The sequence below is a fragment of the Lontra canadensis genome, unplaced genomic scaffold (assembly GCF_010015895.1).
Source record: "Lontra canadensis isolate GAN:19392208 unplaced genomic scaffold, GSC_riverotter_1.0 scaffold13, whole genome shotgun sequence".
NCBI classification, from domain to species: Eukaryota; Metazoa; Chordata; class Mammalia; order Carnivora; family Mustelidae; genus Lontra; species Lontra canadensis.
The window spans coordinates 17,965,800-17,992,324 of NW_022631007.1; the positions used below are offsets into that span (position 1 = coordinate 17,965,800).

General features: G+C 61.8%; 1 protein-coding gene across 16 annotated transcripts in view; it reads right to left on the reverse strand.

Annotated features, from left to right (window-relative positions):
• Nucleotides 1–2,682: 2,682 nt before the first annotated feature.
• KIF1A (kinesin family member 1A) overlaps nt 2,683–26,525 on the reverse strand; it is an 88,322-nt gene continuing 64,479 nt past the window's right edge. For 4 of the 16 annotated variants that reach the window (XM_032857674.1, XM_032857680.1, XM_032857679.1 and 1 more), the window contains 21 exons: nt 26,249–26,420; nt 26,077–26,167; nt 24,612–24,730; nt 23,604–23,659; nt 23,362–23,470; nt 23,066–23,132; nt 22,889–22,973; nt 20,322–20,427; nt 17,862–17,888; nt 12,244–12,267; nt 10,867–10,981; nt 9,799–9,932; nt 8,768–8,829; nt 8,297–8,442; nt 7,831–8,031; nt 7,284–7,361; nt 6,416–6,540; nt 5,421–5,573; nt 4,663–4,855; nt 3,640–3,758; nt 2,683–3,336 (listed from right to left, as the gene is read on the reverse strand). In XM_032857674.1, coding sequence (XP_032713565.1) covers nt 3,294–3,336; nt 3,640–3,758; nt 4,663–4,855; nt 5,421–5,573; nt 6,416–6,540; nt 7,284–7,361; nt 7,831–8,031; nt 8,297–8,442; nt 8,768–8,829; nt 9,799–9,932; nt 10,867–10,981; nt 12,244–12,267; nt 17,862–17,888; nt 20,322–20,427; nt 22,889–22,973; nt 23,066–23,132; nt 23,362–23,470; nt 23,604–23,659; nt 24,612–24,730; nt 26,077–26,167; nt 26,249–26,420 — 2,225 coding nt within the window. In that variant the 3' untranslated portion in view covers nt 2,683–3,293. The remainder of the gene's footprint in view (nt 3,337–3,639; nt 3,759–4,662; nt 4,856–5,420; nt 5,574–6,415; nt 6,541–7,283; nt 7,362–7,830; nt 8,032–8,296; nt 8,443–8,767; nt 8,830–9,798; nt 9,933–10,866; nt 10,982–12,243; nt 12,268–17,861; nt 17,889–20,321; nt 20,428–22,888; nt 22,974–23,065; nt 23,133–23,361; nt 23,471–23,603; nt 23,660–24,611; nt 24,731–26,076; nt 26,168–26,248; nt 26,421–26,525) is intronic. The other 12 variants (XM_032857689.1, XM_032857681.1, XM_032857678.1 and 9 more) reach the window with 7 other exon arrangements.

Genomic DNA, 26,525 nt, shown 5'->3' on the forward strand with positions numbered 1-26,525 from the left:
GCTACAGCGCGGGGGCCCAGGGTGTGCCACAACCACATATGTACAAGCTACGGGAAGCTGAGGGGACGGCTAGCGGCAGGAAGCGCAGGCCCACAGGAAGCCACAGCCTCTGCTGATCCCGGGGATAAGAGGAGGGCGCCTTCTGGAGTCCTGCGCGGGAGGGAGCTGACAGAGGACCAGCAGCTTGACCCCGCTCTCACCTGGACCGGCTGCATTCAGGAACTCACCCCGAGTGTTCGCTACACCTGCCCCTCAGGGAGGGCCCCTCACTGCAGCCCCCCGGGGACCGGGAGCATGTGTGTGTGTGTGTGCGATGGGTGAATGGGACACGGGCACTGAAGGAGTGATGACTTGGAACAAACTCAGGAGCCTCTCAGCTACCTCCCGGGGACTGGCCTGGACACAATGGAGCCCAGCGCCCCCCCTTCCTGGGCTCACCCTCCCCTGGAGGAGGCAGAGAGCTTCTCTCGGGGAGGATGGCTGTCCCTCAAACCAAAATGAGTGGCATCAAGCGGTAAAACAAAAAACCTCCCAGAGACGTGGCTTTCTGGATTTTTCGTTTCTCCCCACTTAGTGGGAAATTGTCAGGTCTGACCTTCCTCTCTGCACCCACAATGGGCAGACCCTCAGGGGCCCCCAGATCAGCCCCCCGGGGTCACAGAGGTGAAGCCTACATCCCAGTTTGCTAAATGCTTGGCTCCCTAATGTGACATGTGGGTAGCTTCTGGCAAGGGCAACGTGAAGAGACCAGCTTTTCTGCCTCGGATTTCTCTCCCCAGCACTCCGAGGGTCTGGCTGTGACAACAGGGCCAGGGCTCCCAGCAACTACCAAGGGGCATCAGGCCAAAATTAAACAGTCCTTGAAGAACCTCCATGGCTGTGGAGGCTCCCGAATTTAGGGTGGTTCCCAGAAACCCTCGCGCAGGCCCCCTTCCTTCAGCCCGCCCCACGAGGCAGGTGCTCTGCAGGTTGGCTGGCCTCAGACACCTGCGTCCTGGGCGCGAGCGCCTCAGACCCTCCAAGGCCACAGCTGCAGGCTGGCTGACCTGAGTGGGCTGTAGCCAGGGCCCAGCACCTCTAGGCTCCCTGCGGGCACGCGGGGCTCCTGGGAACCAGCTCACCTTAGCACAGCTCCTGCCCTCTGTGGTCCTCCTCCCTGCCCTCCAGGCCCTCGTAAAAGCCAAAAAAGTGCTGCTCTGGACCATGCCGCACCCCTGCTCTCTGCGTCCCAGCCTGGGAACATCTGGTTTCTGGATGACGTGTGATTTCAGTCTGAGATGGGAGCACTCATCCGGGGCCTCCAAGGAAGGCTACAGAGCCCTGTGCCTTGCAGATGTGGCCTCCCAAGGACGCGCGTCTTAGTGAAGTAGCTACTACTCCAGGGGTGCCTCCTAAGCACTGGTGGTGGGGGGGAGCAGAGAGCAAAAGGGGCCACTGAGGCACTGCCTGGGGCTGGGGGTGGAGAAGGCACGCTGGCCTCTCTGCTTCTGGTCGGGCTGGGGCGGCTGGGGTGGCTGGCGGGCCACACCCCACTGCCAGTGGCCGCTCAGGTCAGGTGCCCACCAACCTAGTCCCACGTCCGAGGCAGCGCTGAAGGGGCCTGAATAACTTTCCCCAAGGAGCGCCCCCGACTGGAACCTTCTCACCCGGTGTGGGAGCCGACCCCACACATCCCTGTTGGAACGCAGCTATACACCCTCCCAGCCTCGGTGCACAGAATGTACACTGGGTCTACATGTCACATGGGAGTCTATCGGGGATGGCCCGGGCTGGATGGGGCAGGCTTTGGAACCCCTGACCAGGTGTGACACGGTAATCCAAACTGGGTGAAGATGTGAGGGGTCTGTGAGCCACGCCCCGCAGGGCCTGTAAAGACAGCAGAGAACAGTGTGGACAGACTGGCCGGCTGCGAACTTGGGCCCGGAACCCCTTGAACTCTGAATAAAACCTGCTTTCAGGGGGCCATGGCAAGGACAGGGGTTTTGTGGTTTGGTTGCTGTTTTTCCTTGAGTTGGAAGGAGGCCAACTGGGTGTGGGAACAGGTCATTGAAGACCCCCGGGCCCTGTGGTCTCTTTGACGTGTTTCTGGTCTGGGTGTGATGCCTGACCAGACTCTCAGCCTGGGGCTGACCCTTGCCCTGTGGGGGCTGGGCCTCGGGTGTAGTGTCTGCACAGAGAAGGAAGTAGATCTTGGAACAAGAGCACCCAACAGCACAAGGACAGCCCCTGGGTGCAGGACAGGAGCACCTCCCTGAGGACAGTGGCCGGCCGGCTGCCCTCACCTGACCCCGGGACTCTCAGAAACTCTTCTCTTGGGGTAAGGGGGGAGGTCACACACTTTCTTCCCAGGAACGACCTGGAGCTCACCCGATTTCTCACCGCAGCTGCAGAAGCGGCACCTGAACCCCTCGCTGCCCGGACCACCTTGAACCCCAGCCACCTGCACCCCAGCGGCCAGGACACACGACGCCAGCTGCAGTCCTGGCCGGGAGAGCCCCACAGGCCAGGGGCCTGTCTGCCCGGTCTCCCTCTGCTCCACATGCTCCCAGGGAGAAGCTGTATCTCCGAGGCCGTTGTCCCAGTGATAGGATGCCACCTCCTGCTGGAAGACTGCACACCCCCCTCCGCGCAGCTCAGGGGGCAGGCACCAAATCCCCTGACACTCACACTCCCCCCACCCGGAATGAAGGCCTGCCCTCCCATGCGACTGGGGAGAAGCCCCCGCTCGGGCCTGGCCAGGCGTGCCCCATGGTGCCAACCAGGAGGCGCCTGGCCTGTGCGGACACCCGTTCACCATGGCCTTCCCTATGAGCCCTGGGGGATGTGAGTGGGAGCAAGCGGGGGACAGGGTCCATCTGAATCCTACAGGTCTATGTGAAGGCATTAGAAATAAATACTTATAAATAGAACACAGTCTTATAGTTAATTTCTGAGTGGACCGTTTCAATGTCACTAACTAATGTATATTAATTATAAGTCTGTCTATGCTTAAAAAAATATTAGAACGGCAGCGATGCCCCTGTGGCTTGTGCCCTCTGCCTTTCCAGCACCTCCCAGCTCTTCCCACCCAGGGCACGCTTGGAAAGACCAAAGAACAAACACGGCCTCTGCTGGGAGCAGGACAGGTCGTATGGTGCAGGTCCCCGGGCCAGAGGTGGCGCTCATGGGGCCCGATGCTGTCCCCAAGAGGGAACTCGCTGGTTGGCTGGTAGGGGCAGGCTGGGCGCGGTGACATGATGGGTGGTGATGAGGGCTGGGGGGGCCGGCCTGTGGCTGTCCGGGAGGGCTCCAGCTCACACCCTCATCTGGGCAGACCGCCTTCTGGAGAGCTTGGACCTGTGGGAGGGTGGGGAGACATGCCACGGTCGGGATGCCATCTTCCACGTAGCTGACATCCCCTCTGCTTCCCCTCACCCGCAGACCAGCTCCTGTCCCTGGGACTCAGCCCCCTGCCTTCTGGAAGGGTGGGGTGTAGGGGAGCGGGGCTCCCCTGAGCCCGTGTGTTGTGTTTCCAGCCACACAAGGACGGCCCCCCAGTACAGCACTTTACCAGCAGCAACAGCCAAACAACCATTAAGGTCCTCAAAACCTGCTCCCACGCCCAAGGAGCAGGGCAGGCACTGCCGAGAGAGCCCATACCGTATGGTGCCGGCCAGGAGAGGGTTGAAGGCATACAGCCAGTCGTGCATGTCCTTGTCACTGTTGGCCTGCAGCAGGATGCCGCGGTGCTCCGTGCACACAGCGAACGTGTTGGGCGTCTGCGAAGGCAGGAGGCCGTGAAAAGGCGCAAGGCCTCCCCACCATCCCGGTCAGCATGCAGGGTCGTGCTCCCCGGGGCCCGGCTGGAGCAGCTCGGGGGGGTGCAGGACACGGGAGAGAAGACCCCCAGGAGAGAGCTGGGAAGGCTGTCCCACTCTCTGTGGCCTGCACAGCCCATTTGGACGCAGACAGGTGTGGCCTCCTAACAGAAGGGTCTGCGGTCAGGACACCCTGTCTCTCGCACGCCCCAGGGCAACTTTGCCACTGCTCTGTGCCCCCCGAAGACAAGTTTACCCCCACAAACGAGGTTCCTTCCCCTTGACATGGCTCAGCTGCTGGGCCTGGCCTCCTCTGCTAAAGGCTGAGCTGTTGTGGTGGGGGACAGTGTGGGGAGGCAGGCTGAGATTGTGTCCCCAAAGCCCACCAGAGGGAATCAAAGATCAGCCAGCGGGCACTGAGGCTGCCAGCGGAAGGGGTTGAGGTCCCCGGCACACACATCCAGCGCCACTGCTGACTCGGAGAGGAGAAAAGCCAGGGGACAGGAAGGCCGGACTCCCAGGCCCACTACATGACCTACCCCATGGGGCTGGGTGGCCCCAGGAGAAGGGGACTGGGTATTGACTTCTCCTGAATGGGAGTGGATCAATGCCTGCTCCCCCGCCCCTACAGGACCACAGCCCATCACGGCTGGTTGTCATGGGATGAGGAGCCCCACGGGTGGGCAGAGGGGACCCCCAACCTGAGAGGCAGAGGGATGCTGTGCGAGACAGAACACTAGGGCCATGGTCTGGCAGCTAGCCGGAATAGGGCCCACCGGGAACTAGGCCCAGCCCCCTCCCGAGCCCTGCTGGAGGCTTGCAGCCTCGACCTGCCAGGACTCCCATCCCGTCTCCCGGGCCGCACCTTGAGCATGGCCTGCTGGTCCTCGCTGTACTCCACCTGGGCAGTGGACAGGTTGAGCACGAACCTCTCCACGGAGTCCTTGTCGCTGTTGTATAGGTAGGCATAGGGACGTCGTACGACCACAAAGCGCTTGGCCCAACCTGCCGTGTGCGGCTCCAGGAAGTGCAGGTAGCCCTTCTTCGACACGATGGGGCTGCAGGGCAGGGACAGCTGCTGGCTCCTGCGCTCCTGGCCCAGGGGGCGGGGTGTCTCTACGTGGGCACCCAACCCACCACCAGGCCCCTGGCAGTACTGGCCACTGGGAAGGTCAGACAGGGGCCCCCAAGAACGGCCAGGGCGGAAGTGCTGGGAGATGCCTGGCAGAACCCCAACCTGGGAGGTCGGAGACCAGAACCACCAGTTCTGAGCTTCAGTTTCCCCATCTGTACAACAGAGAAAGTGAAATAGAGCGGACACTGCCCCAAGCAGTCATTCCCTGTCACGTGAGCGTGAGCCATAGAGTGTGGCCTTCTTGGAGCTGCACAGGTGTCAGACTAGTGACGCACAGATGCACAGAAACTGCAGTTCTGCAGGGGCACCCATCGGGTCCCCTGCCCCGGGCCTGGCCCTGGTCCAGCCTCCTCTCTGTGCTGTCTGCTCTTTCTCTGCCACTGCCCAAGGTCAGGGTGCCCAGCCTGTCTCCCTCGCATGGAGCTGTGGGGACAAAGCTGGCTGGGTGGGGCCTCAGAAGCACCCCCGTTTGGGGGCCCCCCACATACCTGACCCGGATCTCCTGGATGTCAGGAACCAGCAGGCGCTGGGGCTCCTTGTCTACCTCTGTTGCCCGAGCTGGGGAGGGAAGCTTCTTCGAATCTGCCTCTGGCACAGGCTCGGGTTCTGGGCTGGCCGGCCGGGAGCAGGGCTGAGGGGTCCTGGAAAACAAAGCCAAGCCTCTGCCTTCCTGCAAGGAGATGCCCTGGCCAGGCCGGGCCACCATCTTGGCCCGGGCTTCCTCCCACCCCCTGCATCGCCCCCTCAGGATGCTGTGGGTACCTCTCAAGATCTGTCCACCCAGACACGCCCACAGCTGGGGCTAGAAGGCCTAGGCCACCCGATTCCAGGGCTGCGCCAGGGTGCCCTGCCCCTGTCCCATGGCACCTTCTGTCCCCCACTCTCATGAAAGCAGCCCCTCTCCCCAGATGGCCTGCGGAGCCCAGGCTGTCATGTCTTCAGGGGCCCTCCGCACTGGGGCCTGCCAGGTCCAAAAAGCCTGACCCACGGCCAGGAAGGCCCATCTCCGGGGAGGCCCAGAGGGCTTGGATGAAATGTGGACACCTTGAGGGATATAAAATGTAAGGGCTCAGGTGTGGGCGGTGCTAGCATGGCTGGGGGGGCGGGAGAGATGGCCGGGCATTGCAGCCACTGCCACAGGGATCACCTATCCTACTGAGTATTGTGTGAGCCCATCCCCCTGAAAACAGTTTTTGGTTTTGTGCCATTTGATCCATTCCCGGCATTAATCCCCATGACACTGGAAATCAGTGCTTCAGCAGAAAACGTCCTCGGGAGAGTCAGATGACTGGAGAGCAGCTAGGGGCCGTGCCGGCCAGGGCGCAGGGTGGACCCCTTCCCCCACCCCCACCCTGACCAGCTGTGTGCGGCCCTCCCGGGTCACTGTTGCCCCACCCCGTCCCCATACTCTGCACCAGAGCGGCAGCCACACCGTCCTTGGCGGGTTTGTGGCGCTGCCAACTTCTTCAGGGTCCGCACTCACCTTAGCTCTGCGGCTCCATACCGCCCTTCAACCAGAGAGGGGCAGGTGGAGGAGGGCGTGAGCGTGGCCGCGCCCAGAGGTGACATGGATGGGTCCCGGAGCAGGGTGACAGACATCTCGGAGAGCTGTGGAGGAGAGCGAGCCTTTCGTGGGGCAGACGGGGGGTGGATGCCCCCGCAGTGGCAAATTCCTGCACCTCGGCTCATGTTTTACCTCCATTTAGGGCACCCCTCACTCCAATGGCAGGCCAGACCCCCTTCCCAGCCTCCCTCGAAACTCTCCCAGACCCATGAGGCCCTGGCCTGCCCTTCCCCGGGCTGTGGGCTCTGTCTGGCCTCAGGAGGGACTTGTAACAGCTGCACTCCAAGGAGGGATCAGGGACCACAGCGGGGTCAGAGAAGGCTCTGCCAACGTGCAGTCTTGGAGCCCCGACTGTAGGATGGGCAATCCAGGAGCCTCAGGGAGAGGCCCTTCCAGGCAGAAGGTGAGGCTAGTGCAAAACAGGAAGGCCAGGCTGCAAGGGGGCTGTGCATAGTGGGCTCTGTGCCAGGGTGGGCGAGGCGGCATGAGTGGCCCTCTGGTAGGGGAAAACAGCTCCAGGGCTGGGGCCCGAGCACCCAGGACAGAGGCAGCTGAGGGCCAGGCTGGAGGCAGCAGGGAGGGTCCTGGGTGGGCCTAACCCTGGTTCGCCCTGAAGGCCCCAGAGCTCCACGGACCCCACACACAGACCAGACCAGGCCCTTGGCTAGGAAGTGCTCCTTTGGGCTGTGAGAGTATGTTTCTAAGAAAACCCTTATTTCCTTCTCTGGACAGGGGTGAGAACTGCTCTTGGAGACGAAAGCCCTGTGGACAGCCCCTTGCTGCCTACCTTGCTCTCACTGGCGCTGACGCAGACGTGGCTATGGGTGTACTCTCTGTTGAACGTGTGCGTGAGGAGGCGTAAACACTGTAATGAGAGCAAATGTCCAGTTGGGGGTGGTGCCCCGGACCTGGCTCGACCGCAGTACGGCCCCTGGATGTGGAGGACTGGCTAAAGGCCTGGACACAGCGGCTACAGCCTCCAAGGTGATGGGTGAGCCAGGGAAGCCTCTGGGAGCAGGCCCCGAACCCAGGGCAAAGATGGGGGAGCAGCATTGCCCAGCCTAAGAGGTCTTCCCAGTGGTCCATCAAGCTGCCCAAAGAGCCAGCTCTGGAGAGAGGGGATGAGCTCCCCATCAGCACAGGTATTCAAGGAAGCAGATCATTGTTTGGGGGAAGAAGCTGTAAAAGGCTGCCAAATTCCAACATATGTGGAGTGAGGGGCAGGCAAAGGGCCTCTATGGACCCTCCTTGTCCCAGCTCCTGCCCTAATAGGACAAGGCTGAGTCCCCAGAGCCCTGCAGGGACCACAGTCAGGGCAGTGCTGCCTGAGCTACCTTGACGGCCAGCTCCCGCTGCCTCTCGTTGGGAGCCTCCACAGGGGACGGCCGGCCCTCAGCAGAGAGTGGGGAGGAGGGGCTGGATGAGCCGTGGGACCCAGAGTCCTCACTGGAGGCAGGGGATGGCGCCTCGGGGCCAGGCCGCTGGGTGGTCTCCAGCTTCTCCCGCAGCAGCAGGTAATGCCTGGTCTTCTCCACCTGCAGAAGGCGGGACATGGCTCAGCCGCTGCACCCCAGGGTCATGTGGACCCGAGAGCCCATCCACTGTCTCCCCACGGGCTGTGCTGCTGATGGGACTCGGCCCAGCCACCCGGCCACCCTCCGTCAGGCATCCGCGTCCCCCACGTCTGTGCTCACAGTGAGTGGAGGGACAGTCCACCCCTGCCGCAGCACCCTCCCAGCACCCTGCTTTCCACATGCACCTGTGGCCTGGGCTGTCCGTGCCCACGGCACACGAGCTCACCTCCTGCAGCAGGCTCAGCTTCTCCAGCTCCCATTGGTGGTCCAGGATGAGGCTGTCGCTCCGGGGCCGCCAGCCCGCCAGGTTCTCCTCGCCCCGGACATAGGCCACAGATGTATCCAGCACTCGCCTTCGCCGCCGCTGCATCCCTAGAAAGGGGACCCTGGGCTGGCCACGTTCCCGCCCTGGCTCCAGGCCTTGGGCTTAGGGTGGGGATTTATCCACAGAGGGAGTCTGGTACCCCTGGGAGCGCCCTGCTCACAGAAGTCATCCAGCCCCCAGTGCTGCCTCTACCCTCACTGTCCTCTGGCCTCTTGGGACAACCCCGTAAGTTCAAATGTGAGCACTTGAGTCTCAAAAAGGAGGGCCCCCCAAAATGGCAGTTTAGCTGAGGTGACCTGAGTGACCCCAGAGAACCCCGCTCCCTGCCAAAGTGCCTCCACCCCCGTCAGAGAGAGCAGGGCAGAGGCCTACCTGGGCTGCCTGCATCGGCCACGTGGCACAGGCTGAGCTCATAGACGCCCGTCACGCGGTTGCTGCAGGGAGCAGAGAGAGGACGTGTGGACACCAGGCCCAGCAAGGGCCTGTCCAATGCACACTGGGGACAAGTCCAACTGCATGCCCTGCTGGGTGGCCTTGCATGGGGTCCCTGGACTGCAGCCCATATGGACTGGTTTGTTGGGGAGTCTGCATCCCAGACCCCTCCAGGCCCCATTTTGCTGAGTGCACACTGCCAACCTTGTCGTGGAGGCAGGCCCAGCCGGCAGGCAGTATCCCATCCCCTCTGGGTGACCCCCGGATGCCTGGGTCATAGCCAGCCTGAGGCCACTAAGTCCTGAACCCCACACTCCACCCTCCTGTCTATGCCCCAGGTGTCCTGCACACTGGGGCCCATAAGACAGCGTGGGAAGGAGGTGAGCACAGGAGGCCTAGCACCTGTGGCAGTCTCCGCTTCTGGGACAAAGCCCCCTCCTCACTGCCTTGACCTTCCTGTCCATCACCCCCATACCCCAGGGATGCAAGGACTGGTCAGAGGGCCAGAGGGGATGGCTGGTCCCGGGCCTGACATTCTACTCCCTTGGGTGCTGCCAGCCTCCAGGAGGCAAGAGGTTCTGTCCAGAGTGCACTTTTCCCAACCCAGCCCCCCATCCTGCTGGCATGATCCCCGAGGTCCCTGGGGAGGAGGTCTCCCAGCCATGGGGGTGGAGTTGGGCCCCAGGACCACCCACGAGAGGGTCCCAGGGCAGGGGAACGGTTAGGAGAGTGACTGGTCTACCTTTTCATCTGGGATGGTTTGCAGCAGGCCAGTCATTTGAGCCTCTGCCGGGCACACCCAGCCGCTCCCCATGCAAAGTCCACACAGCAGCACCCCAGCCCCCGCCACCCCCACTATAGGCTCGTCTCTCCCAGCCACTCCCCATGCAGCCCCCCACCACCCCCACTGCAGGCTCGCCTCTCCCAGCTGCTCCCTGTGCAACCCCCCATCACTTCCACCGAAGGCTCACCTCTCCGAGGCCCGCAGGCTCCCACTGCCAAACAGGTTGCGGATGGAGCGTGAAGCAGGCAGCTTGGCATCCCGAGAGTAGAAGACCATGCAGAAGTCCTTGGTGATGACCGCTGGCTGGGTGCAATTCTCCATCTGCCATGGGGCACAGGGCAGGGGCTCAGGCACAGGAGCATCCCCACAGGACCCAGGCACCAGACCCCCTCTAACCATCTTTGGGGGGGCGCACAAGCCACTGGTCGGCAGCCTCAGACCTCCATGGTCCCCTGGCATGGCGCCAGACCCAGGCGGGAGGTCTCTGCTCCCCCCAGCTGATTCCTGGGAGAAAGCCAGGATCCCACCTCCCTGGGCTGCAGGTGGCTGGGTGTTGGTGCCAGGGACCCTGAGGATCCTAGACACAGGCCCCAGCCGCCTGGCCATGGGATCAGGCAACACACTCCCAAAAAGCCTGTGAGGGTCGAAGCAGATCCCAGCTCCGCACCCACGTTCTCCTCTCCGTGACTTCCCTGGGTGCCGACAGGCTGCGTCTCATACAGCTGGCTCTTCTGTTTTCCCAAAGCTCAACAGCACCCCGACAAAGCCCGTGTGCACCGGGGCCTTGCTGGGCAAGAACGGCAGCATCTCCCCAACAAACCAGCATCCCAAGAGGCAGGCAAGTGGGTCCCCATATCATAGCTGGAGTTTCAGGCCCAGAGGGGAGGGGGTGCCTTTACCTCCCTGAGCCTCCTTATTCCTCAATAGTGCCCCCACCTGGCAATATCCCTGCTCTCGGCCTCTCCCCCGCCCTACCACCTCTGTGCTTCACAGGGAGGGTGCAGCCCAAGACTCTGGGGGCGCCCGTTTCCAGCCCACATGGAGCCTGGAAGGAGCCATCCTACAGCCCCAGGGCAAAGCCGCACCCTGCAGTGAGTGGGAGGCAACGTGGAAAGTAAGGGAATGGAACAAGGACTTGACAAGTCCTCGGAGAAGACATAGGGGCATCTGGGCTTGTCCAGGGCCACTGAGCACCCTCCCTGCCCCTTGGCGAGCAGCTCCGGCTGGGGGGACGGCAGCTTCAGGAATCTCTCACCTCGATGTAAGCTGAGACAGTCATGTAGATCTTCTCTCGGTACGGGGTGACCCGGTTGAGCAGGAGAGAGTTGTGCATGGAGCTGTCCCACGCAGCCTCGAACTGGTAGAAGGTCCTGGAAGGAAGCGGAGACAAGGTAAAACATGGCGGCCCACAGGCTGGGCTCATGGGCTGGGGACATGCAGATGGACAGACACAGACAGAGACGTGAGGGCTGCCACAGGGAGAGCAGCCCGGGCGGTGCGGAGAACAGGCTCCTCCTTACTCGGGCTGGAGGGGTTTTCCCCTGTGCATGGATGGGCGGGGCAGCTCACTGCGCTGGCCCTAAGGCAGGAATGGGAGTGGGGGCCAGAGAGGGCTGAGAAGGAAGGGAGGGAGGGAGGCACGTGGGCTGGGACATGGCAACAAAGGGGAAGAGAGGGAGGGAGAAGAGGGGAGGTGGAGGCAGACAGAGGGCTGAGAGATGGGGAGAGGGCAGAATGGGGACCGCCCCCTCCTGCCCTGTCTGAGTAAGGAGGGATCAACCTGCCCGGGTTGGCCAAAACCCTGTGGCCCACCTCCTCCCCTTGGGGGAGGATGCTTGGAGTGGAAGCCGGGGTGGCCCATGGCAGATGGCATCACCACACACCCCCCCACAGCCAGGCTCCTCTCCATTTAGCACTGAGCAGGCAGTGGGCTCTTCCCCCATCCCCATCTCTAACCCCAGAAGAAAGTGAGCAGAGCAGACGCCCGTGGCCCAGAATGCCCTCTGAGGGCAGCATAAGTGGTCCCTAGGAGGCCAGGATGTTAGTCTTCAGTGTCTCCACTCCGGAGCAGGCTGTCCTTGTCAACCGACCGATGGCAGAGCTCCTAGACTCCTATTTAGGCAGGGTGCCCACCTGAGGATCCTCTGTGAGGCAGGGAATTTGCCTCAGTCCAGAGTGTGGCCACTCTGCGAGCCCCGGCCAGCACCACTCAGCACCCAGCCATGCCCCGTTTCCATCCAAGCATCCTCAAAGACACAGGTGAGATACACTTCAGCACAGACTGCGGACAGACAGCGGCACACGCCCCAGCGCAGCCAGACCCCCCCTGGAGAGGCTGGCCCGGCCTGGGAGTACAGACGGCCACCAGGAGGGGCAAGGCCGTGCCAGCGTGCATCCTGTGCCTGCGGCCTCCTGGCTCTCCAGGGCACACTCCAGGGACAGGGGGCAAAGCAGCAGGATGGGGCAGGGCCGCTGTCACACACATACACACACGTCACCAAGGACAACGATCCAGAGGAAGGGCCGTGAGGACAGCGGGGTGACCAGACTGGCGGAGACCGCGGGGAGAAAGGAAATTGAAAAGCAGAAGAGGACAGACCAAGCGAGTGCGGAAGAGAAAAGTGAGCTGTACCTAGTGTCATTTCCGAATGAAATGCTAAAGGTGGAGGCAGCCAGGACACACACGTACACACAGAAGAGATGGACACGTCAGAACGAGCCCCGTCACGTGGCCGGGTACAAGCTAACCCACAGCGAGCGGGGGAGTGCGCCATATCCGCCAGCTGCCCAGGCGGCTCACGGGGCAGCGTCTGGGGCCCTCTCCGACCCCCAGTCCCCGCGTCTGCAGCCAGACCTTTGAGTCTGTGCCCAGCAGGACCAGGCGGGTACCCATGGACCCGTGACCGACCCCTAGAGGGACGCCTCCGTCCCAGGGGCCCCCAAGCACCCTAGTCCCTGTGGGCCAGACCCTCAGGGAGAGCCAGAGGTCCAATGCAGCCCAGACCGGACAAATGCCGTGGCACAGCTGTGTGACCTCTGGCTATCACCAGACACCTCTGTACCCTGCTTCCTGGACCAGCCACTGGCAGTCACCATCCCTGCCTCATGGAGATGTCCTGTGGGTTGAAGGAGCTCATCCGAGGTGCTGAGGGCAGGGCCCAGATTATTCTTACTAATTCTTGTTACTAGTCCTCGCCTCCAAGAGGCCCTGACCACACGCGGGGAGAGGCCAGCCTGAGGGCCCCCTACCCAGGGCGGCCAGCCAGCCCCAAACCCTCACTGCCGTCCCCTCTGTCCACCTTCCTCAATGTCATTAAAGGATGCTGCTCGTTTCTGACCCACTGCCGGTGCTCTGGGGACCAGCAGGGCTCTCCTACATTAATGTGCACTCTCTATTTGTCCTTCAGGAAGAACTGGCCCTCCCAGGTCAGGCTCCTACACAGACCCCAAGAGCTGGACCCCCATCTCGTCAGGAGCCCCTCACCCTTGGGTGGGTCACACCAACGGAACTGGAGCCAGCCCAATGAGGGCGGCCAAAACCCTAGGGCCTGGCAGCAGCCCTCACCCCAGGACCAGATGGACTCTGCCACAACTGGCCGGGGCCATAGGAGAAACGAGTGCACCTCCACATGAGGCTCACTCACAGAGGCCCCTCAGAGATGCTCTTGGCCAAGAGGCCCTCAGTCAAGTTGGGATGTGGCTCTTGCTGAGACCCAAAACCTCGCTGAAAACCCGAACCTCTGGGTCTTGTGTGTTGATGTGGGGACGAGCAATGGGTGGGGGTCCCCTTGGGCCCATGTACACAGCTGAAGAGGGCGCCTTCCTCTACACCGTTCCCCAGGGGCCAAGATGGCTGGGGTCTGACCTGGCACAGCCATGACGCTGCCCACAGGCTGTTCTCAAAGCCCTGGTCAGCCTTCAACCCCAGGCAGCCCTCCTGTAGACGGGCCCCTGGCCTACAGCCGGCCATGCATCCGCACAGTCAAGGGGGTCAGATCCTGGAGCCCCAGACAGGAAGGGTTGTCAGCAGCACTCGCGAGCCCCCGGGGCCTCTGCAGAGGGAGGTCTCACCGGACACCAGCAGGAATGCTTGGGGCGGAGAGGGGTGGCTGAGAGCCAGCTTGCCTGCGTGGGACCTTCACAGCCCTGGAGGGTGTGAGGCTGTGGGACACAGTACAGGACCAGGGATTGCTGTCCCCCATCACCGAGACAGCCAGACGGAGTCAGGGCTACTACACCAGGACCCCCACTCGGGAGTCTCGGGACTTCTCTGGGCATCAAGTCACCCCAGGAAGGGAGCACCCCTCCCTCCACCCCCACTGGACACCCAGCCAGTCCCACAGATACACTTTCAGGAGAAACGTGCCAGTCAGACGAGGGGTCCCTGGGTCAGAAGCACTGCGGATTCCCAGACCCCACCCCAGCCCCACTGATGTGGGAACACGGGGGCAGGGTCGCCTCGTGAGCAGAGCGCCTGGGCTCACTCTGGCACCTCACCACAGTCTTGGCCCACCCTGCCGACCCTTCGGATCCAGATCCATGTCAGGCCGGGACCCGAATGTCCCTGACCCAGGGAGGCCCTGCCCACAGCTCCCAGGCCTGAGCCCTTCTCCAGGACACCCAGCAGCAGGCAGGGCTCCGCTTCCCCATGGGCAGAGCCCTAGGAGTTCCCGCAGGACCCTTATTCTGGAAGGAGAATGCCCACTTGCACAACTCTTTCTGTGGTGGACTGCAGGGTGCAGGACGGAGGCTCCCCTCCTCCAAGTCCCCGGCAGAAGCTGCCAGCCAATATCTCCCTCTGACCAGCAGAGGTGGGTTGGGAGGGGGTCTGTGTTGATGCCCCCAGCCACAGGGCTTGGGACAGCGGGGGGCCAGAAACAGGACCACCCCCAACTCAGGTCCAGGACTTAGAATTCAATCCTCAAACAAGTGAGGACCCACAGGGGGAAACCTGAAAACACGTTACAAAGTTCTGTTGACAAAGAATATGTCACAGGCTGTGAGATGTTTTTTCCGTGCTGATTCTTGCCCAGCAAGCTTCAGTGGCCGTCCCGGCCACCACAACAGTGGTGGGTGTTTCATGTCCGCTTGGAGGGTGACATGGGAGCCCCCCGCGTTGGCCTGGCCTGCTCTAACGGACTGTGTGCCCGCCGTATCCCCGCGGAGCTCAGGTGGGGCAGCAGCTGCCTGGGGCAGGCAGAGGGTCATCCCCCGCCTCACCCACCCAACGGCGGCACCTGGTCGCTCCTCACGGATGCCAGCTGAAACACAGTCCATTGATGCACCTTCCGACAACTGTGTGGTGACTCGTACCCAGCACTTGGGACGAGCATCACAGCCTTGGTGGGTTAACGGGCAGGCAAGGGGGGCATGCTGACGCGAACAGGTTTGTGGAGAATCTGAAAATTAAACCCTGTGCTCAGTAGGACCCCACAGCTAAGAGCAGGGGAATGGGATTCTGTTGTGCCCACCGCAGCCCTGTGCACGGCTTAGCGGCCTCATGCACTGTGCAGCTGGAGAGTCCTCAGACCCGAAGGGAATGGAGAAGTAAGAGGATTGAGGGACTGAGGAGGTGAGGAGGTGAAGGGGTGAGGGGGTGAGGGAAGGAGGGGGTGAGAAGCAAAGGGGTGAGGGAATGAAGGGGGTAGGGGATGAAGCAGTGAAGTGGTGAAAGGGTGGGGGTGAGGGGATAAAGGAATGAGGGGATGGAGGTGAGAGGTGGAAGAATGAAGGGACTGAGGGGATGAGGGAGTGAGGGGCTGGAGGGGTGAGGGATAAGGGGTTAATGGGTGAGGGAATGAAAGGGGTAGGGGATGAAGGGGTGAAGGGGTGGGGATGGGGTTAGGGGACGAGGGGATGAGGGAATGAAATGTGAGTTCTGAGGGGATGAGGGAAGGAAGGGGTGAGATGAGTGGTTAGGGGTGAGGGGATAAGGGGGAAAAGGGGATGAGGGGTGAAGGGATAAAGGGATGGGGTGCAGGGATGAGGGGTGAAGAGGAGGGATGTGGGATGAGGAGATCTGGGGATAAAAGGGTGAGGGGTCAGGAGGTGTGGGAATGAAGGGGTGAGGGGTAAGTGGCTAGGTAAGAGGATGAGCGGGTGAGGGGATGAGGGTGAGGAGCTGGGGTGAGGGGCTAAGGGGGTAAGGGATGAGGGGATAAGGGGCAGAATGACCACATGACCCACATTTACACAGTTCTGTGGAAGCCTCCCAGCTAACAGATTTTCGTCACCTCATTTCTGCCACAGCAACTTCAAGCAGGGGTTAAATTATCCCCTTTCTGAGGGGGGAAGGAAAACGAGGTTCCAGAAGCTTCTGCCACCTGTCCACACTCACACAGACAGTCAAGGGCACTGCCAGCCAAGGGCACAGCCAGGCTGCCCCAGTCCACACATCTAGGGCGAGACCCTCCCTGGACCACACCCCACTGTCCACTCATTCTCAGGACCGCCCCCACAGTGGCTCCTGCCCCACAGGGCTGGGCCCCGTGAAGGAGGCAGGGGCTCTGACCCCCATTGCCCCTCGTGCCCTGGGCCTCCTCTTTCAGGCCAAGCCCACTGGGGCCGATGAGCCCTCATCTGGAACTGGGGGTCTGGACTCTCTGCTCAGGTGTAGGGGTGAGGGCCTCATGAAGTTGGGGGGCTGAAAAGGAAAATCAGTGCCCATTCCTTCCTTGGTACCTCCTCCTGGCCGTGCAGTATTGTCCCCACTTTACCCAGGAGCTTCCTGGAGGCATAAGTTGCAGGTGTGCAGTTGGGGGGTCAAGGACCAGTGAGCACCCCTCTATCCTACAGAACCGGCTGTGCAAATGCAAACTGGAACAGAACATGCACATCCCCCCGCCCCCCGCGCCAAGCAATCACACTGAGGGGATTGGAACCTTCTACTCATCAAGGAAACAGCTCTTGACGTGGGTCCTGTCCAGCAGATGCGTCCAAGCAAGGGGCTCCGGGCCCAGAGCTTTCTGAGAGCAGGACGACGGCCTTGGCCGGCCCGGGTCCCTACCAGGCACCCTCCCTGCTCTGGGCCTGCACGTCTGTGCCCCCTGTTCAGAAGCAGCCACCGCCACACGTGTTCCCTTGACAGGGACCCCAGGGAGGGCGAGCAACAGCCTCTGGAAACACAGAGTGTCCACAAACTGTGTCCACCACACAGATACACGTGTGCGCATGCTTTCGGGATCACACCAGCAGGAGCCACAGCCCGTGGGGCCCAGGGCCCGTTCACAGTGACCCTCACAGCCGTGACTCAGACAGGCCTGTGGTGCCCCCCACCCCACCCTGGGGCTCCTCCCACAGAAGGAACAGGCACCACCCCCCCAGGCAGCTGAAAGGCTCACACATTTGCTAAAAGCCTTCTGAATGCTCATTCATCTTTCAAAACAGCTGACCTGCAGGACCACCCCCACAGCACTCTGACCACCATCTACCGGACCCAGAAGGACATGACCTTGACCCTCTGTTCAGAATAGACTCAAGTCTCACGGACGGTCTTGATTAGGGACTTTGAGGCTGTCTGCCCCTGGGGCCTCACTGATCCTTGCACCCAGTGGGCCTGCTCAGGGACCTCACTCAGGTCGGGGAGGCAGCCCCCTGCCCAGGAGCCCTGCCTCGGGGGTTTTGGACAGAGACCGGATGGGCCCTTCACAACTTACTTTACTGCCCACCCTCTGCCATCTGGGGTGTGTGGCAGCCAAGGCCAAGAGCGCAGCTGGAGCCCCCAGCCCGGCCAGGTGAGGGGCTGATGCTCAGGGCTGGAAGGTGTGGAGCGTGGAGGTCCCTGGCAGGGCTGGTTCTCGTCTACCCTCCCGTCCTGGGCCCACCACAGCCCCTCTCTCTCCCTCTTTTCTCTTTCACCTTACAAGGGGTGGGGCTGGTGCTGGCCAGCCTGCATGCGGGGAGGCGCCTGCTCCGGCTCCGGTGGGGGCGGGGTCAGCATGGGGCGGGCAAGGCTGGGGGCAGGAGCAGGAGGCCGGCCAGGGTCTCCGGAGGGGCAGGAAACTACTGAAGCAGCCAAAATCAAGAGGACGGGCAGAAGGAACTCAGCCAAGAGGGAGGGGTGGGGTGAGGAGAGGAAGCAACAAAGAAAATCAAAAGAGGATTCCAAGGAAATAAAACTAAAGAAGATGGAGAAACAGGAGGGAAAGGGGAGCAAGTGTAAAAGAAATCCAAAAAGCTGAAAATAAATGTCAGGGTGTGGGGCTGGGGAAGGAAAGAGGCCAAAATAAAACCAAGGGGCACAAATGATACCTAGGCATGTCCGAATCAAGAAACTGCCTGCAAAACACAAACAATTACAGGTTAGTGAGGCTGGCGGGGCAGGGCAGCAGGGCAGCGGGGCGGTGGGGCAGGGCTGCAGGGCGGCGGGATGGCAGGGCAGCGGGACAGCGGCAGCAAGGGGAGGGGCAGCGCAGAGAGAAGCTGTCTGTGGTGACAGGCCCAGTCTGAGCTGGGGAGGCCACGAAGCACAGGGCCTTGGAGCGGGAGGAGGCTGAGGCCGTGGCAAAGCGGGTTGATAGCTCGCACCCCTCAACCCAAGCCTCAGGGGTCTCTGAGCCTCAGCGCCTTTCGGGGGAGAAGGGTCCACTCAAGTGGCCCATTACAGGGCTCCGAGGACATCAGCCAGGGTCCAGGAAGAGAAAAGTCCCAGGGTAGGGGAACCTGCCGGCTTGGCCCACCAAGCCTCCGAATGGCATCTGCCTGGGGCCCCCAGGTGGGGACGGTTCCCAAGACTTTCCTGAAGGAAGGCTGGGGGGTTGGAGCGGTCCTGGGGCCGTACCATCATGGGCAGGAGCCAAGCCTGAGGCCAAAGCAGCTCTGGGCAAGGTCTATCGTCCCAGCCCACAGATGGGCCTTCCTCTACATTTGACCCAGGGCAGCCCTGACCTCAGACACAGGGCCGACTGGCCCCAGAGCTGCCTGTCAGCCAGCCTCACTTCCCACGGCCCCCAGGAAGCAGAACCAAAGCTCCGTCAGTAATGGGGCCTCGGGCCTCTAGGATCAGGGCTGGACCTGCTTAGTAAGGTCCTGAGGTCCAGCCGGGAGCCAGAGCCCCCTTAACTACCGGAACTCAGCCTAGAGCTGAGGTCCCCAAGGGCCTCCCCAGCAGCTGACAGAGGGAAGCCTCAGAGACACGGTCCTCCATGTAGGGAGACCACCCGGGGCAGGAGGCTTGGAAGGAAAATACTTAACCCTGCCCTCTTGTGTTTTGCTCCCCACTCCCTTTCTGCCCCAAGAATCTAGAAGTTGCTGGGCCAAAGGAAGGGTCTGAGGCAGAGGGAATGCTGAGCTCACTCAGCAGGCAGAGCCCTCCAGGGCTGCCCTCCGCTCTGGGGTCCCTGCTCCCACATCCCTGCAGGGATTGCATTCTCGTGGTCAGAGGAGCCCCCGAGCCGGCTTGCCCAACGGTGCCTCCCAGCTTCCCACTCTGTCAGGCGGGACCCCCAACCCGTTCATCATAGTGACACCTCCCAGCGTTCTGCACCCCAGGACAAGAGTGCAGGTGATCCCTCGGGAAGGTTTCTGGGCAGGGCTGGAACCAGAGTCACAGCTGCCCCTCTGGGAGTCTCTGACTGCTGGCCCCCCCAGTTGCCTGCACGGGGGATGCTTCCCTTACAGCACACTCCCCAGGGTGTCCACAACAAAGCCAGGTTCCACTGGGGCTCAGGAGTCAGAAGGGCAGGACCTGACACCCCAGGACATTTACCCTCATGGGTCCTAGCGTTCCTGGCAAGTGGAGGATCCCCGGTCCCCTCCAAGCACTCCCAGCCCTCAAAGACATTTTTTCCTGTACACACTGCCACAGGAACCAGTGAAGACAGCCAGAGCGCAAGCTCCCGGGGTCAGCTCTCAGCGTCTGCCTGCAGGCCAGGTCTGCCCATGGGAGAGCCGTCTGGGATGCTGGAATATTCTCGTCATTTCCCCAAGCCCCTGGAGAGCAGCATCTCAGACACAGCCAAGCCCACATCCCCACCAAGAGGACAGGTCTCGACAGCTACGAGCTACCCACCCCCGTCAGTCCCCAGATGCCACCCCTCACACCCCCCAGCCAAGCCCAACAAGGCTGGTGTTTTGGGGGTGAAGGAGGGCATCCCAGGGGTGCTGGCACACCCCACCTGCCCCCCTCACATACAGGGGGAGCTGGGGCTGCCCCGGCTGCCAGGTCTTGGCCATTAACTGCAAGCTGGGAAAGGAGCAGCCCAGTGACAAGGAGCAGGTGCCAAGCCGTGCCCAGAGGCCGAACCACTGACCTGTGCACCCTGGAATGGCCACCGGAACCCCCAGCCCGAGGCCCAGACCACCCACAGCAGCATGGCTGGGGATGTTCGGGGCTACTTGATGCCCAGCAACCCCGGTGTCCCCCCTCACCCCCCTAAACTCCTGAGAACAGAACCCAGCTCCGCCATCCTCAACACCCACTGCCCTCCGCCAGGTGACCAAATGAACAGTCTGGACGAATGTGTGAGCTGTGATGGGACAACGTGCAGACACACACACCAAGGGACTCGGAGGCCCGGCCTCCCCTCCCAGCACCGTTCTGCGGGTATCAGAAAGGAAGGCCTGAAAGTTCTGTGGCCGGACAGGCCCAAGACCTCACATAGCCCGGTCCACTGCAGTTGTGGCGGGCTGAGGACACACCCCGGGTCCTGACCTGGACCCTGTCTCCAGGGAGCTGGGAACAGAATCCACTGTTGCCCCGAGGGCACTCACCGGTCATCCTGGGCCGGGTGGATGTAATCAGAGGACAGGATGTTGAGAGACAAGATGTTGGGGTCGATCAGGGATTCATCAGTTTCTGGTGTGTTTCGGATTCGACCTACAGGAAAGGCCACAGTACAGTCACCTCCCAGGAGGACAGGCGGGTGCTGGGTCCCTGCCTGGACCGGCACTCCGGAACCTTGCGGCCACATCAGGGAACCGACGCCCCGTGGGCCCACAGGAGCACCAGACAGCGTGGCCACGGCAGCGTCTCTGCCAATCCCGGGCGCCGGCACTCAGCGTACCATCCTACCCTCCCTCCTCCCACAATCTCAGTTTCTAGTTTATCAACCATAAATAACTCTCAATGTCGGTCTCTCTCGCACCCAACTGATAGGTTCTAACCACTCAGCCTAGAATACACAGTCCCTTGTTAGGAAAGGAAATCTTAGCAAGAAGAAGAAAAATGTTCCTTCTTCTCTTTATACTAGAAGGAAGGGAGAATGAAGGAGGGAAGGAAGGAAGAGGAAAGGAAGGGAAGGAGAGAATGAAGGAAAGAGGGAAGGAATAGAAGGAAGGAAGGGAGAGAGGGAGGGAGGGGAGGAAGGAAACGAGGGAAGGAAGGAAGGAAGGGAAGGAGGGAAGGATGAATGGATGGACAGACAGAAGGAAGGGAGGGAAGGAGGGAGGGATAAATGGATGGATGGAAGGAAAGGAGAGGAGAGGAGAGGAGAGGAGAGGAGAGGAGAGGAAAGGAAAGGAAAGGAAAGGAAAGGAAAGGAAAGGAAAGGAAAGGAAAGGGGGGAAGGAAGGACCATCTGGGTTGTTAATCTCTCTGCAGGGCACACTTCCTGCTGAGCCCCCTAAGACGCCCCCTGGGATGGGGATCCTGTCTGGGGAAGGCGCCACAATGGCTGTGAGTCAAGAATCCTGCTGGCGGCTTTGTGAGTCATTTCTTGCCCCAGTAGTGTTAGATACCAGAACACTCCGCTTCTTCAGGGAAGAAACAGACACTGAATTTTCTCCATTAAGCCATGCAGGAAGACTGGCTTTCTGTCTCCCGTACACATGGGTGAGGCGGAGCCCAGGCCCTGGCCAGGAGTCTGTGGCCATGTATGCTGGAGTTGCTTGCCCCACCTCCTGGAATCTTCTTGCAGCATTTGGGTTCTGGGAGGAGGCAGGTGTGGGGTCCCCCAAAAGTGCTCCCAGGGTGTGACCCCCATAGTGGGAGGTGGAGTGCCCCGTGGCTTGACTGGAGCCAAAATCTCATTCCAGGGCTGGCCCCCGACCTCCTCGGCCCCTAGGGCACGACGTCAGCAGCTCTCTGCCCATTTGTGTGGTCAGGCACCCCGCTGGCAAGCGTGATGCCTGGGGGCCCCTGTTGGGCAGAGACGCCCCTTCCCAGGTCTATCTTGTTTAGGAGGCCCAGAGAGACAGTGCCCAGAGCCCTTAACCCAGAGTGGGGCCTTGGTGTTCACAGTTATCTCCCCTCCTCTCAGCAGCACCCCTCCTCTGCCCACACATGGGGCGAGCCCTCCCGTCTGCACGAGGTCTGGGCGCCGGCGGGGTACGTGCTGCATCTCATTCTTTAGGTTGATTCCCTAAACTTGCCCTAAACATCTCAGAGGAGGATTTGCTAGCTCTCTCCAGCCTTTTAGGATTTGTGTGAACACAGATACCAATGGCTAAAATAAAAGCATTTGTCTTGGGCCCCCAGAAGCTCACAGTCCTGCACCTTGGGGCCCAGCTTCTGGCTGTGGCAGTGGCATCCCTGCGACCGCGCCCTCAGCCCCCCATGAGACCCAGGACAGCACCCTCCAGCGGCAGCCCTCCTGACCACAGTTCTCCCCGCACCAGGAAGGGGCTTCCGGAGGGACCCATCAGCTCCAGGGGAGGGGAAGGACGGATAATCGTCTGAGCCCTTGAAGGGAAACTGGAAAACAAACTCTTCATAGCTTGGCAAAAGAAACTTGAAGGAAAATGTCCGAGGTCCATGGCGACCACTATGAGTTGAACTGTGTGTCCTCTCTCTGTGTGTCCCCCACCACCACCACAAAGGATGCATCGTGCTGACCCCCAGGACCTGAGAATGTGACTTTATTTGGAGCCAAGGTCTTGGTGGATGTACTTAGCTGAGCTGTGGTCACACTGGAGGGGGTGGGCCCTGATCCAGGTCCTCCCAAGAAGAGGTCACCTGACGGGCCCCTAAGCCAAGGAGGGCCAGGCAGTCCCCACACACCGCTGACAGCAGGAAGAGGCGAGGACCGGCGCTCCCCTACAGGCTTCAGAGGGTGAGTGCCCTCAGCCTCATGCCTGCAGGTCTGTGGGAGGGCCCAGCTCTGCCATCCGCACCAGCATGGCTGATAGCAGGGGACTCCACAGAAATGGGGCAGCATCACCCTGGCCCGAGCTTTCCTCTCCAGGGGAGGGACTGAGGCACAGAGAGGTTCAGCGACTTGGCCAAAGTCACACAGCCTCGGGGCAGAGCTGTGGTTAGAGCTCAGGCATTTGGCCTGGACAAGGGTCTTCCTGCCAACCCAGCCCCAGCCCCTAAGGCAGCCCACACCCATCTCACTCACCCACGACCAGCTCTCGAACTTCCTTCCAGCGGATGTGGCTGCCTGTCTCATGCAGCAGGGTCACAGTAATCCGTCTCTGGATGCCCTGCCCAGCGCCAGGAGAGAGGACATGTTCAGATGGCCTGGGGCCCCCACGGCGGGGAGCACAGGTGGGCAGGGGCAGGGAGCACCTCGCACCTGGTGAAGCAGGAAGGTCCCCATGCATGGCATCCCGCCACGGTGGTCCACGACTGCAGGAATGTAACTGCAAAAAAGAGATGCGTGAGGCAAACCCCCCACCCCCCACACTCCCCAACACATACCTGTGCGCCCAGAGGAGATGAAGGGTGGGAACAGGAAAAGCGCTCCCGCCTCTGGCCAAGAGGAGGCAGTCCAGTCCAGGGAGGACAGAGTCAGCCAGGCAAGGACAGCCATGCACACCAGCCCGAGGCTATGGCCCGGGCAGCCTGGCCATAGCCGGTGAGGGTACTCACTCGCCATTGGCCTCCAGCTCGCAGATCTCGAAGTAGACAAGGAGGTCGTACTTGCAGTGACAGGGCCCAGGGCAGGGCCGCGCCAGCGTGCTGAGCTTGGTGGCAGGCACTGGGGGGTGACAGGAGAGAGGCACCACGGGTGGAAAACCCGGCCTGCCACATCCCGGCGAGGTGTGGGGACACATCAGGGCAGCACGAGCCCCTCGCTCCCCCAGGGGTGGACGCAGGAGAGCCCCGGGTACCTGGCTTGGACAGCGGCATGACCCTTGGGAAGTGGCGGCGCGAGGGCCTCAGGGGGCTGTGGAGAGAGAGGCGCCGGGGTGAGGCAGCTGCGGGCAGGTCTCCAGGCCCCCAAGCCAGAGCTGGAGCCAAGGGCAGGAGCAGCAGCAGGAGCTCACAGCGCTGCCTGATCCAGGCCCCCGTCTGCCTCCCAGGTCCCAGGAAAGGCCAGGCTCAGGCCTTCACCAACCTGGATGCGGGAGGAGGCCCATGGGGACCCCAGACCAAGCCCGTGAGAACTGGGTGAGATCGGACTCTGGTTCTCCATCCAGGGCTTCCAGGACAGAGCCTCCCTCAGCACCCCAAGGACAGATGAGCCTTGTGGGGCCAGATGCCTGGGAACCAGCACCCCTCATGGCCTTTCTCTTTCTCCAACACTCTGGACCCCCTGCTTAGCTCCGGGTCCCGCAGGACAGCAGAGAGCACAATGGGAGTGGCAAGAGGCTCCCCTAGCCCCAGAAGCCTGTCTGCAGTTCTCCCCTCACCAGGTTGGGGGTGGGAACAGCAGAAGGGACACCTGGCCCACCCACAGAGCCCAGGGGAGGTCACAGGAGATGAGGGAGATGGAAGGATGTTCCCTCATGCTGTCTGGGGTCCAATGACTCCAGGAGCTTGGAATAGCTAGGCCCGGGGTGGCTTTCTCTGCAGGTGACAGGAGCGGTCTGCCTCATGCGCCTCCCTGGCCATTCCCCCACCCAGCCCCTGCTTTCCTGGCCCCAGTACACAGCCCCCAGCCACGAGAGCAAGGTCTAGACAGCAGTCCTCTTTAAGAACCTCACTGCTCAGTCCTGGAGGGACATCTCTCATTTCCCCTGGATCCTGCTGACCTTGGGTGACCGGCTGCCCTGTCGATGGGGAAGGTGGGCATTGGGAGGCCTGGCTGGGTCAGGGCAGCTTCACTGGTAAGGAAGGGAGAGGGCCTGCACCCTTGAGAAGGGCCCTCCGACCCACCCCAACCTGGGGGTGCTGACCTGAGCACGTCCTTGCAGAGGGGTGGGAACGGGTGCTGCTGGTAGTGACCAAAGACCTCAAACACGATGGGCTGGCTCTTGATATACTCGATGAAGGACTTGGTCACCTCCACCGCGATCTGGCAGGTAAGGAGGGCAGGTGGGAGGGTGAGGCCATGCCACGGGGGAGGGGAAGGAGGGTGGCAGAGGTTAACAGCTCAGCCTCCCCGGAGAGCCAGACTGGAGACCCTGGCTGGGCCCGACCTCTGCCCACAAGGGGGTGATGCTCCTCCCTCGTCCTGCCAGCCCTGCCAAAGGCCAACCTCCCGAGAGTGCCCTTTCAGAACACGGAGCTCAAGAGGGGACAGAGGGCAGAGGGCACCTCTGTGGCCTGCAGGGACCCTTCCTGGGCCCTTGCCTGCTCATCGAGGGGTATGAGTTAAATTGTGTTCCCACCACTCCCCATTCCTGTGTTGCAGTTCTGACGCCCAGATCTGTATTTAGAGATAGGAGATTTGTAGAGGTAATCCCAAGTTAGAACAAGGGCACCGGGGGACCCTAAGCCAGTGTAGCTGTGTCCTCATGGAAAGAGGATATCAGGACACACAGACAGACATAAAGGCATGAACACGGGAGGACAGGGAGAAGAGGGCGTCTGCCTGCCCAGCAGAGGCCTGGCACGGAGTCTCCTTCACAGTCTCCACAGAACAACCTTATCCAGGCTTTGATCTCAGGCTTCCAGCCTCCTGCCTGGAGGGGCCGTGGCTTTGTTAAGGTTGCCCAGTAAATGGGCTCTGTTCAGGGCGCCCAGGAAATGAGCCCACCAGGTGTGCACACCTTCACGCCTGACTTTGCTTCCCTGGCTGAGAACCCGAGGCTCAGGACGGGCTGGTATGGGGGGCCCTTTCGAGTGTGGGCCCGGGACCACTCAGGCCACATACCCACAAGATGTACATGGCCAAGATGTCTGTTTCACACTCCTCGGTGGGCACACGAGGCCTCACCCCTTGAAGGCACCATTACGGCCAGGTGATCCCCAGCAGCCGGTGAGCCCTGTTCTCCGGCCTCACAGAGCGACTCCACTCGGAAGCCCCTGCTCTCCTGACTGCCAGGCTGGGGACACGTCCTGCATAAGGCTTCCCCGACCTCTCCAGACTGTGCCCAGACACCCCGGGGCCCTCTGTGTGCTCTGTCTCTCTGCTTTTTCCCCACACCAGCCAGTGCCACGCTGGGTACCCTAGACACCTCATGTTCATACCGGCCCAAGGGGCCCCCAGCCCCAGGTTTAAGCCCACTGAGGCCCCCACTGCCCAGCGACAGCACGCGCCCCCGCCTGGCACCTGAGTCCCTGTGCCCTCACACCCGGGCCCTGCCCAGCTCATGGCTGGGGTTCAGGACCGGGACAAGGTCTGACGCACAGTGACTGCCACCAGGCTCAGCTTTGGGGCGGCTGTGGTGGAGGGGAGAGGGGGCCCTCAGGACGTACGTTTTGGACATGGTAGAAGCCGAGTGGGGGGCCCCTCCCTGTGTTCTTGAGGGGCTCCGTGGAGAAGGCCTCATCGTGGCGATGGATGAAGCTGTAAAAGGAGAGGAGACACTGGCTAGGCACAGGGGCCACGGGGTGGGGACCCGCAGCCAGCACGGGGCATGGGGCTCACTTGAACTGGCAGAAGATGTCGGCGTATTCAGCAGAGATGCTGGACGCCTGCAGGACGGTCACACGGAAGGTGAAGGTGTTGCCCAGGCGCAGATGGTCCAGGGCGGCGTCCAGCGGCCCGTCCAGGGGGGCCTTCTCGGGGCTGTCCAGGAGGAGGCCTTCCGGAGACACGGCTGTTGGGGGCCGAGGGCAGAGCGAAGTGGCGGGACCTCCGCAGGGCTTAAAGCCCAGGATCAGGCGAGGAGCCCACACGGCTGCTGTCCCGGGAACGTCCTACG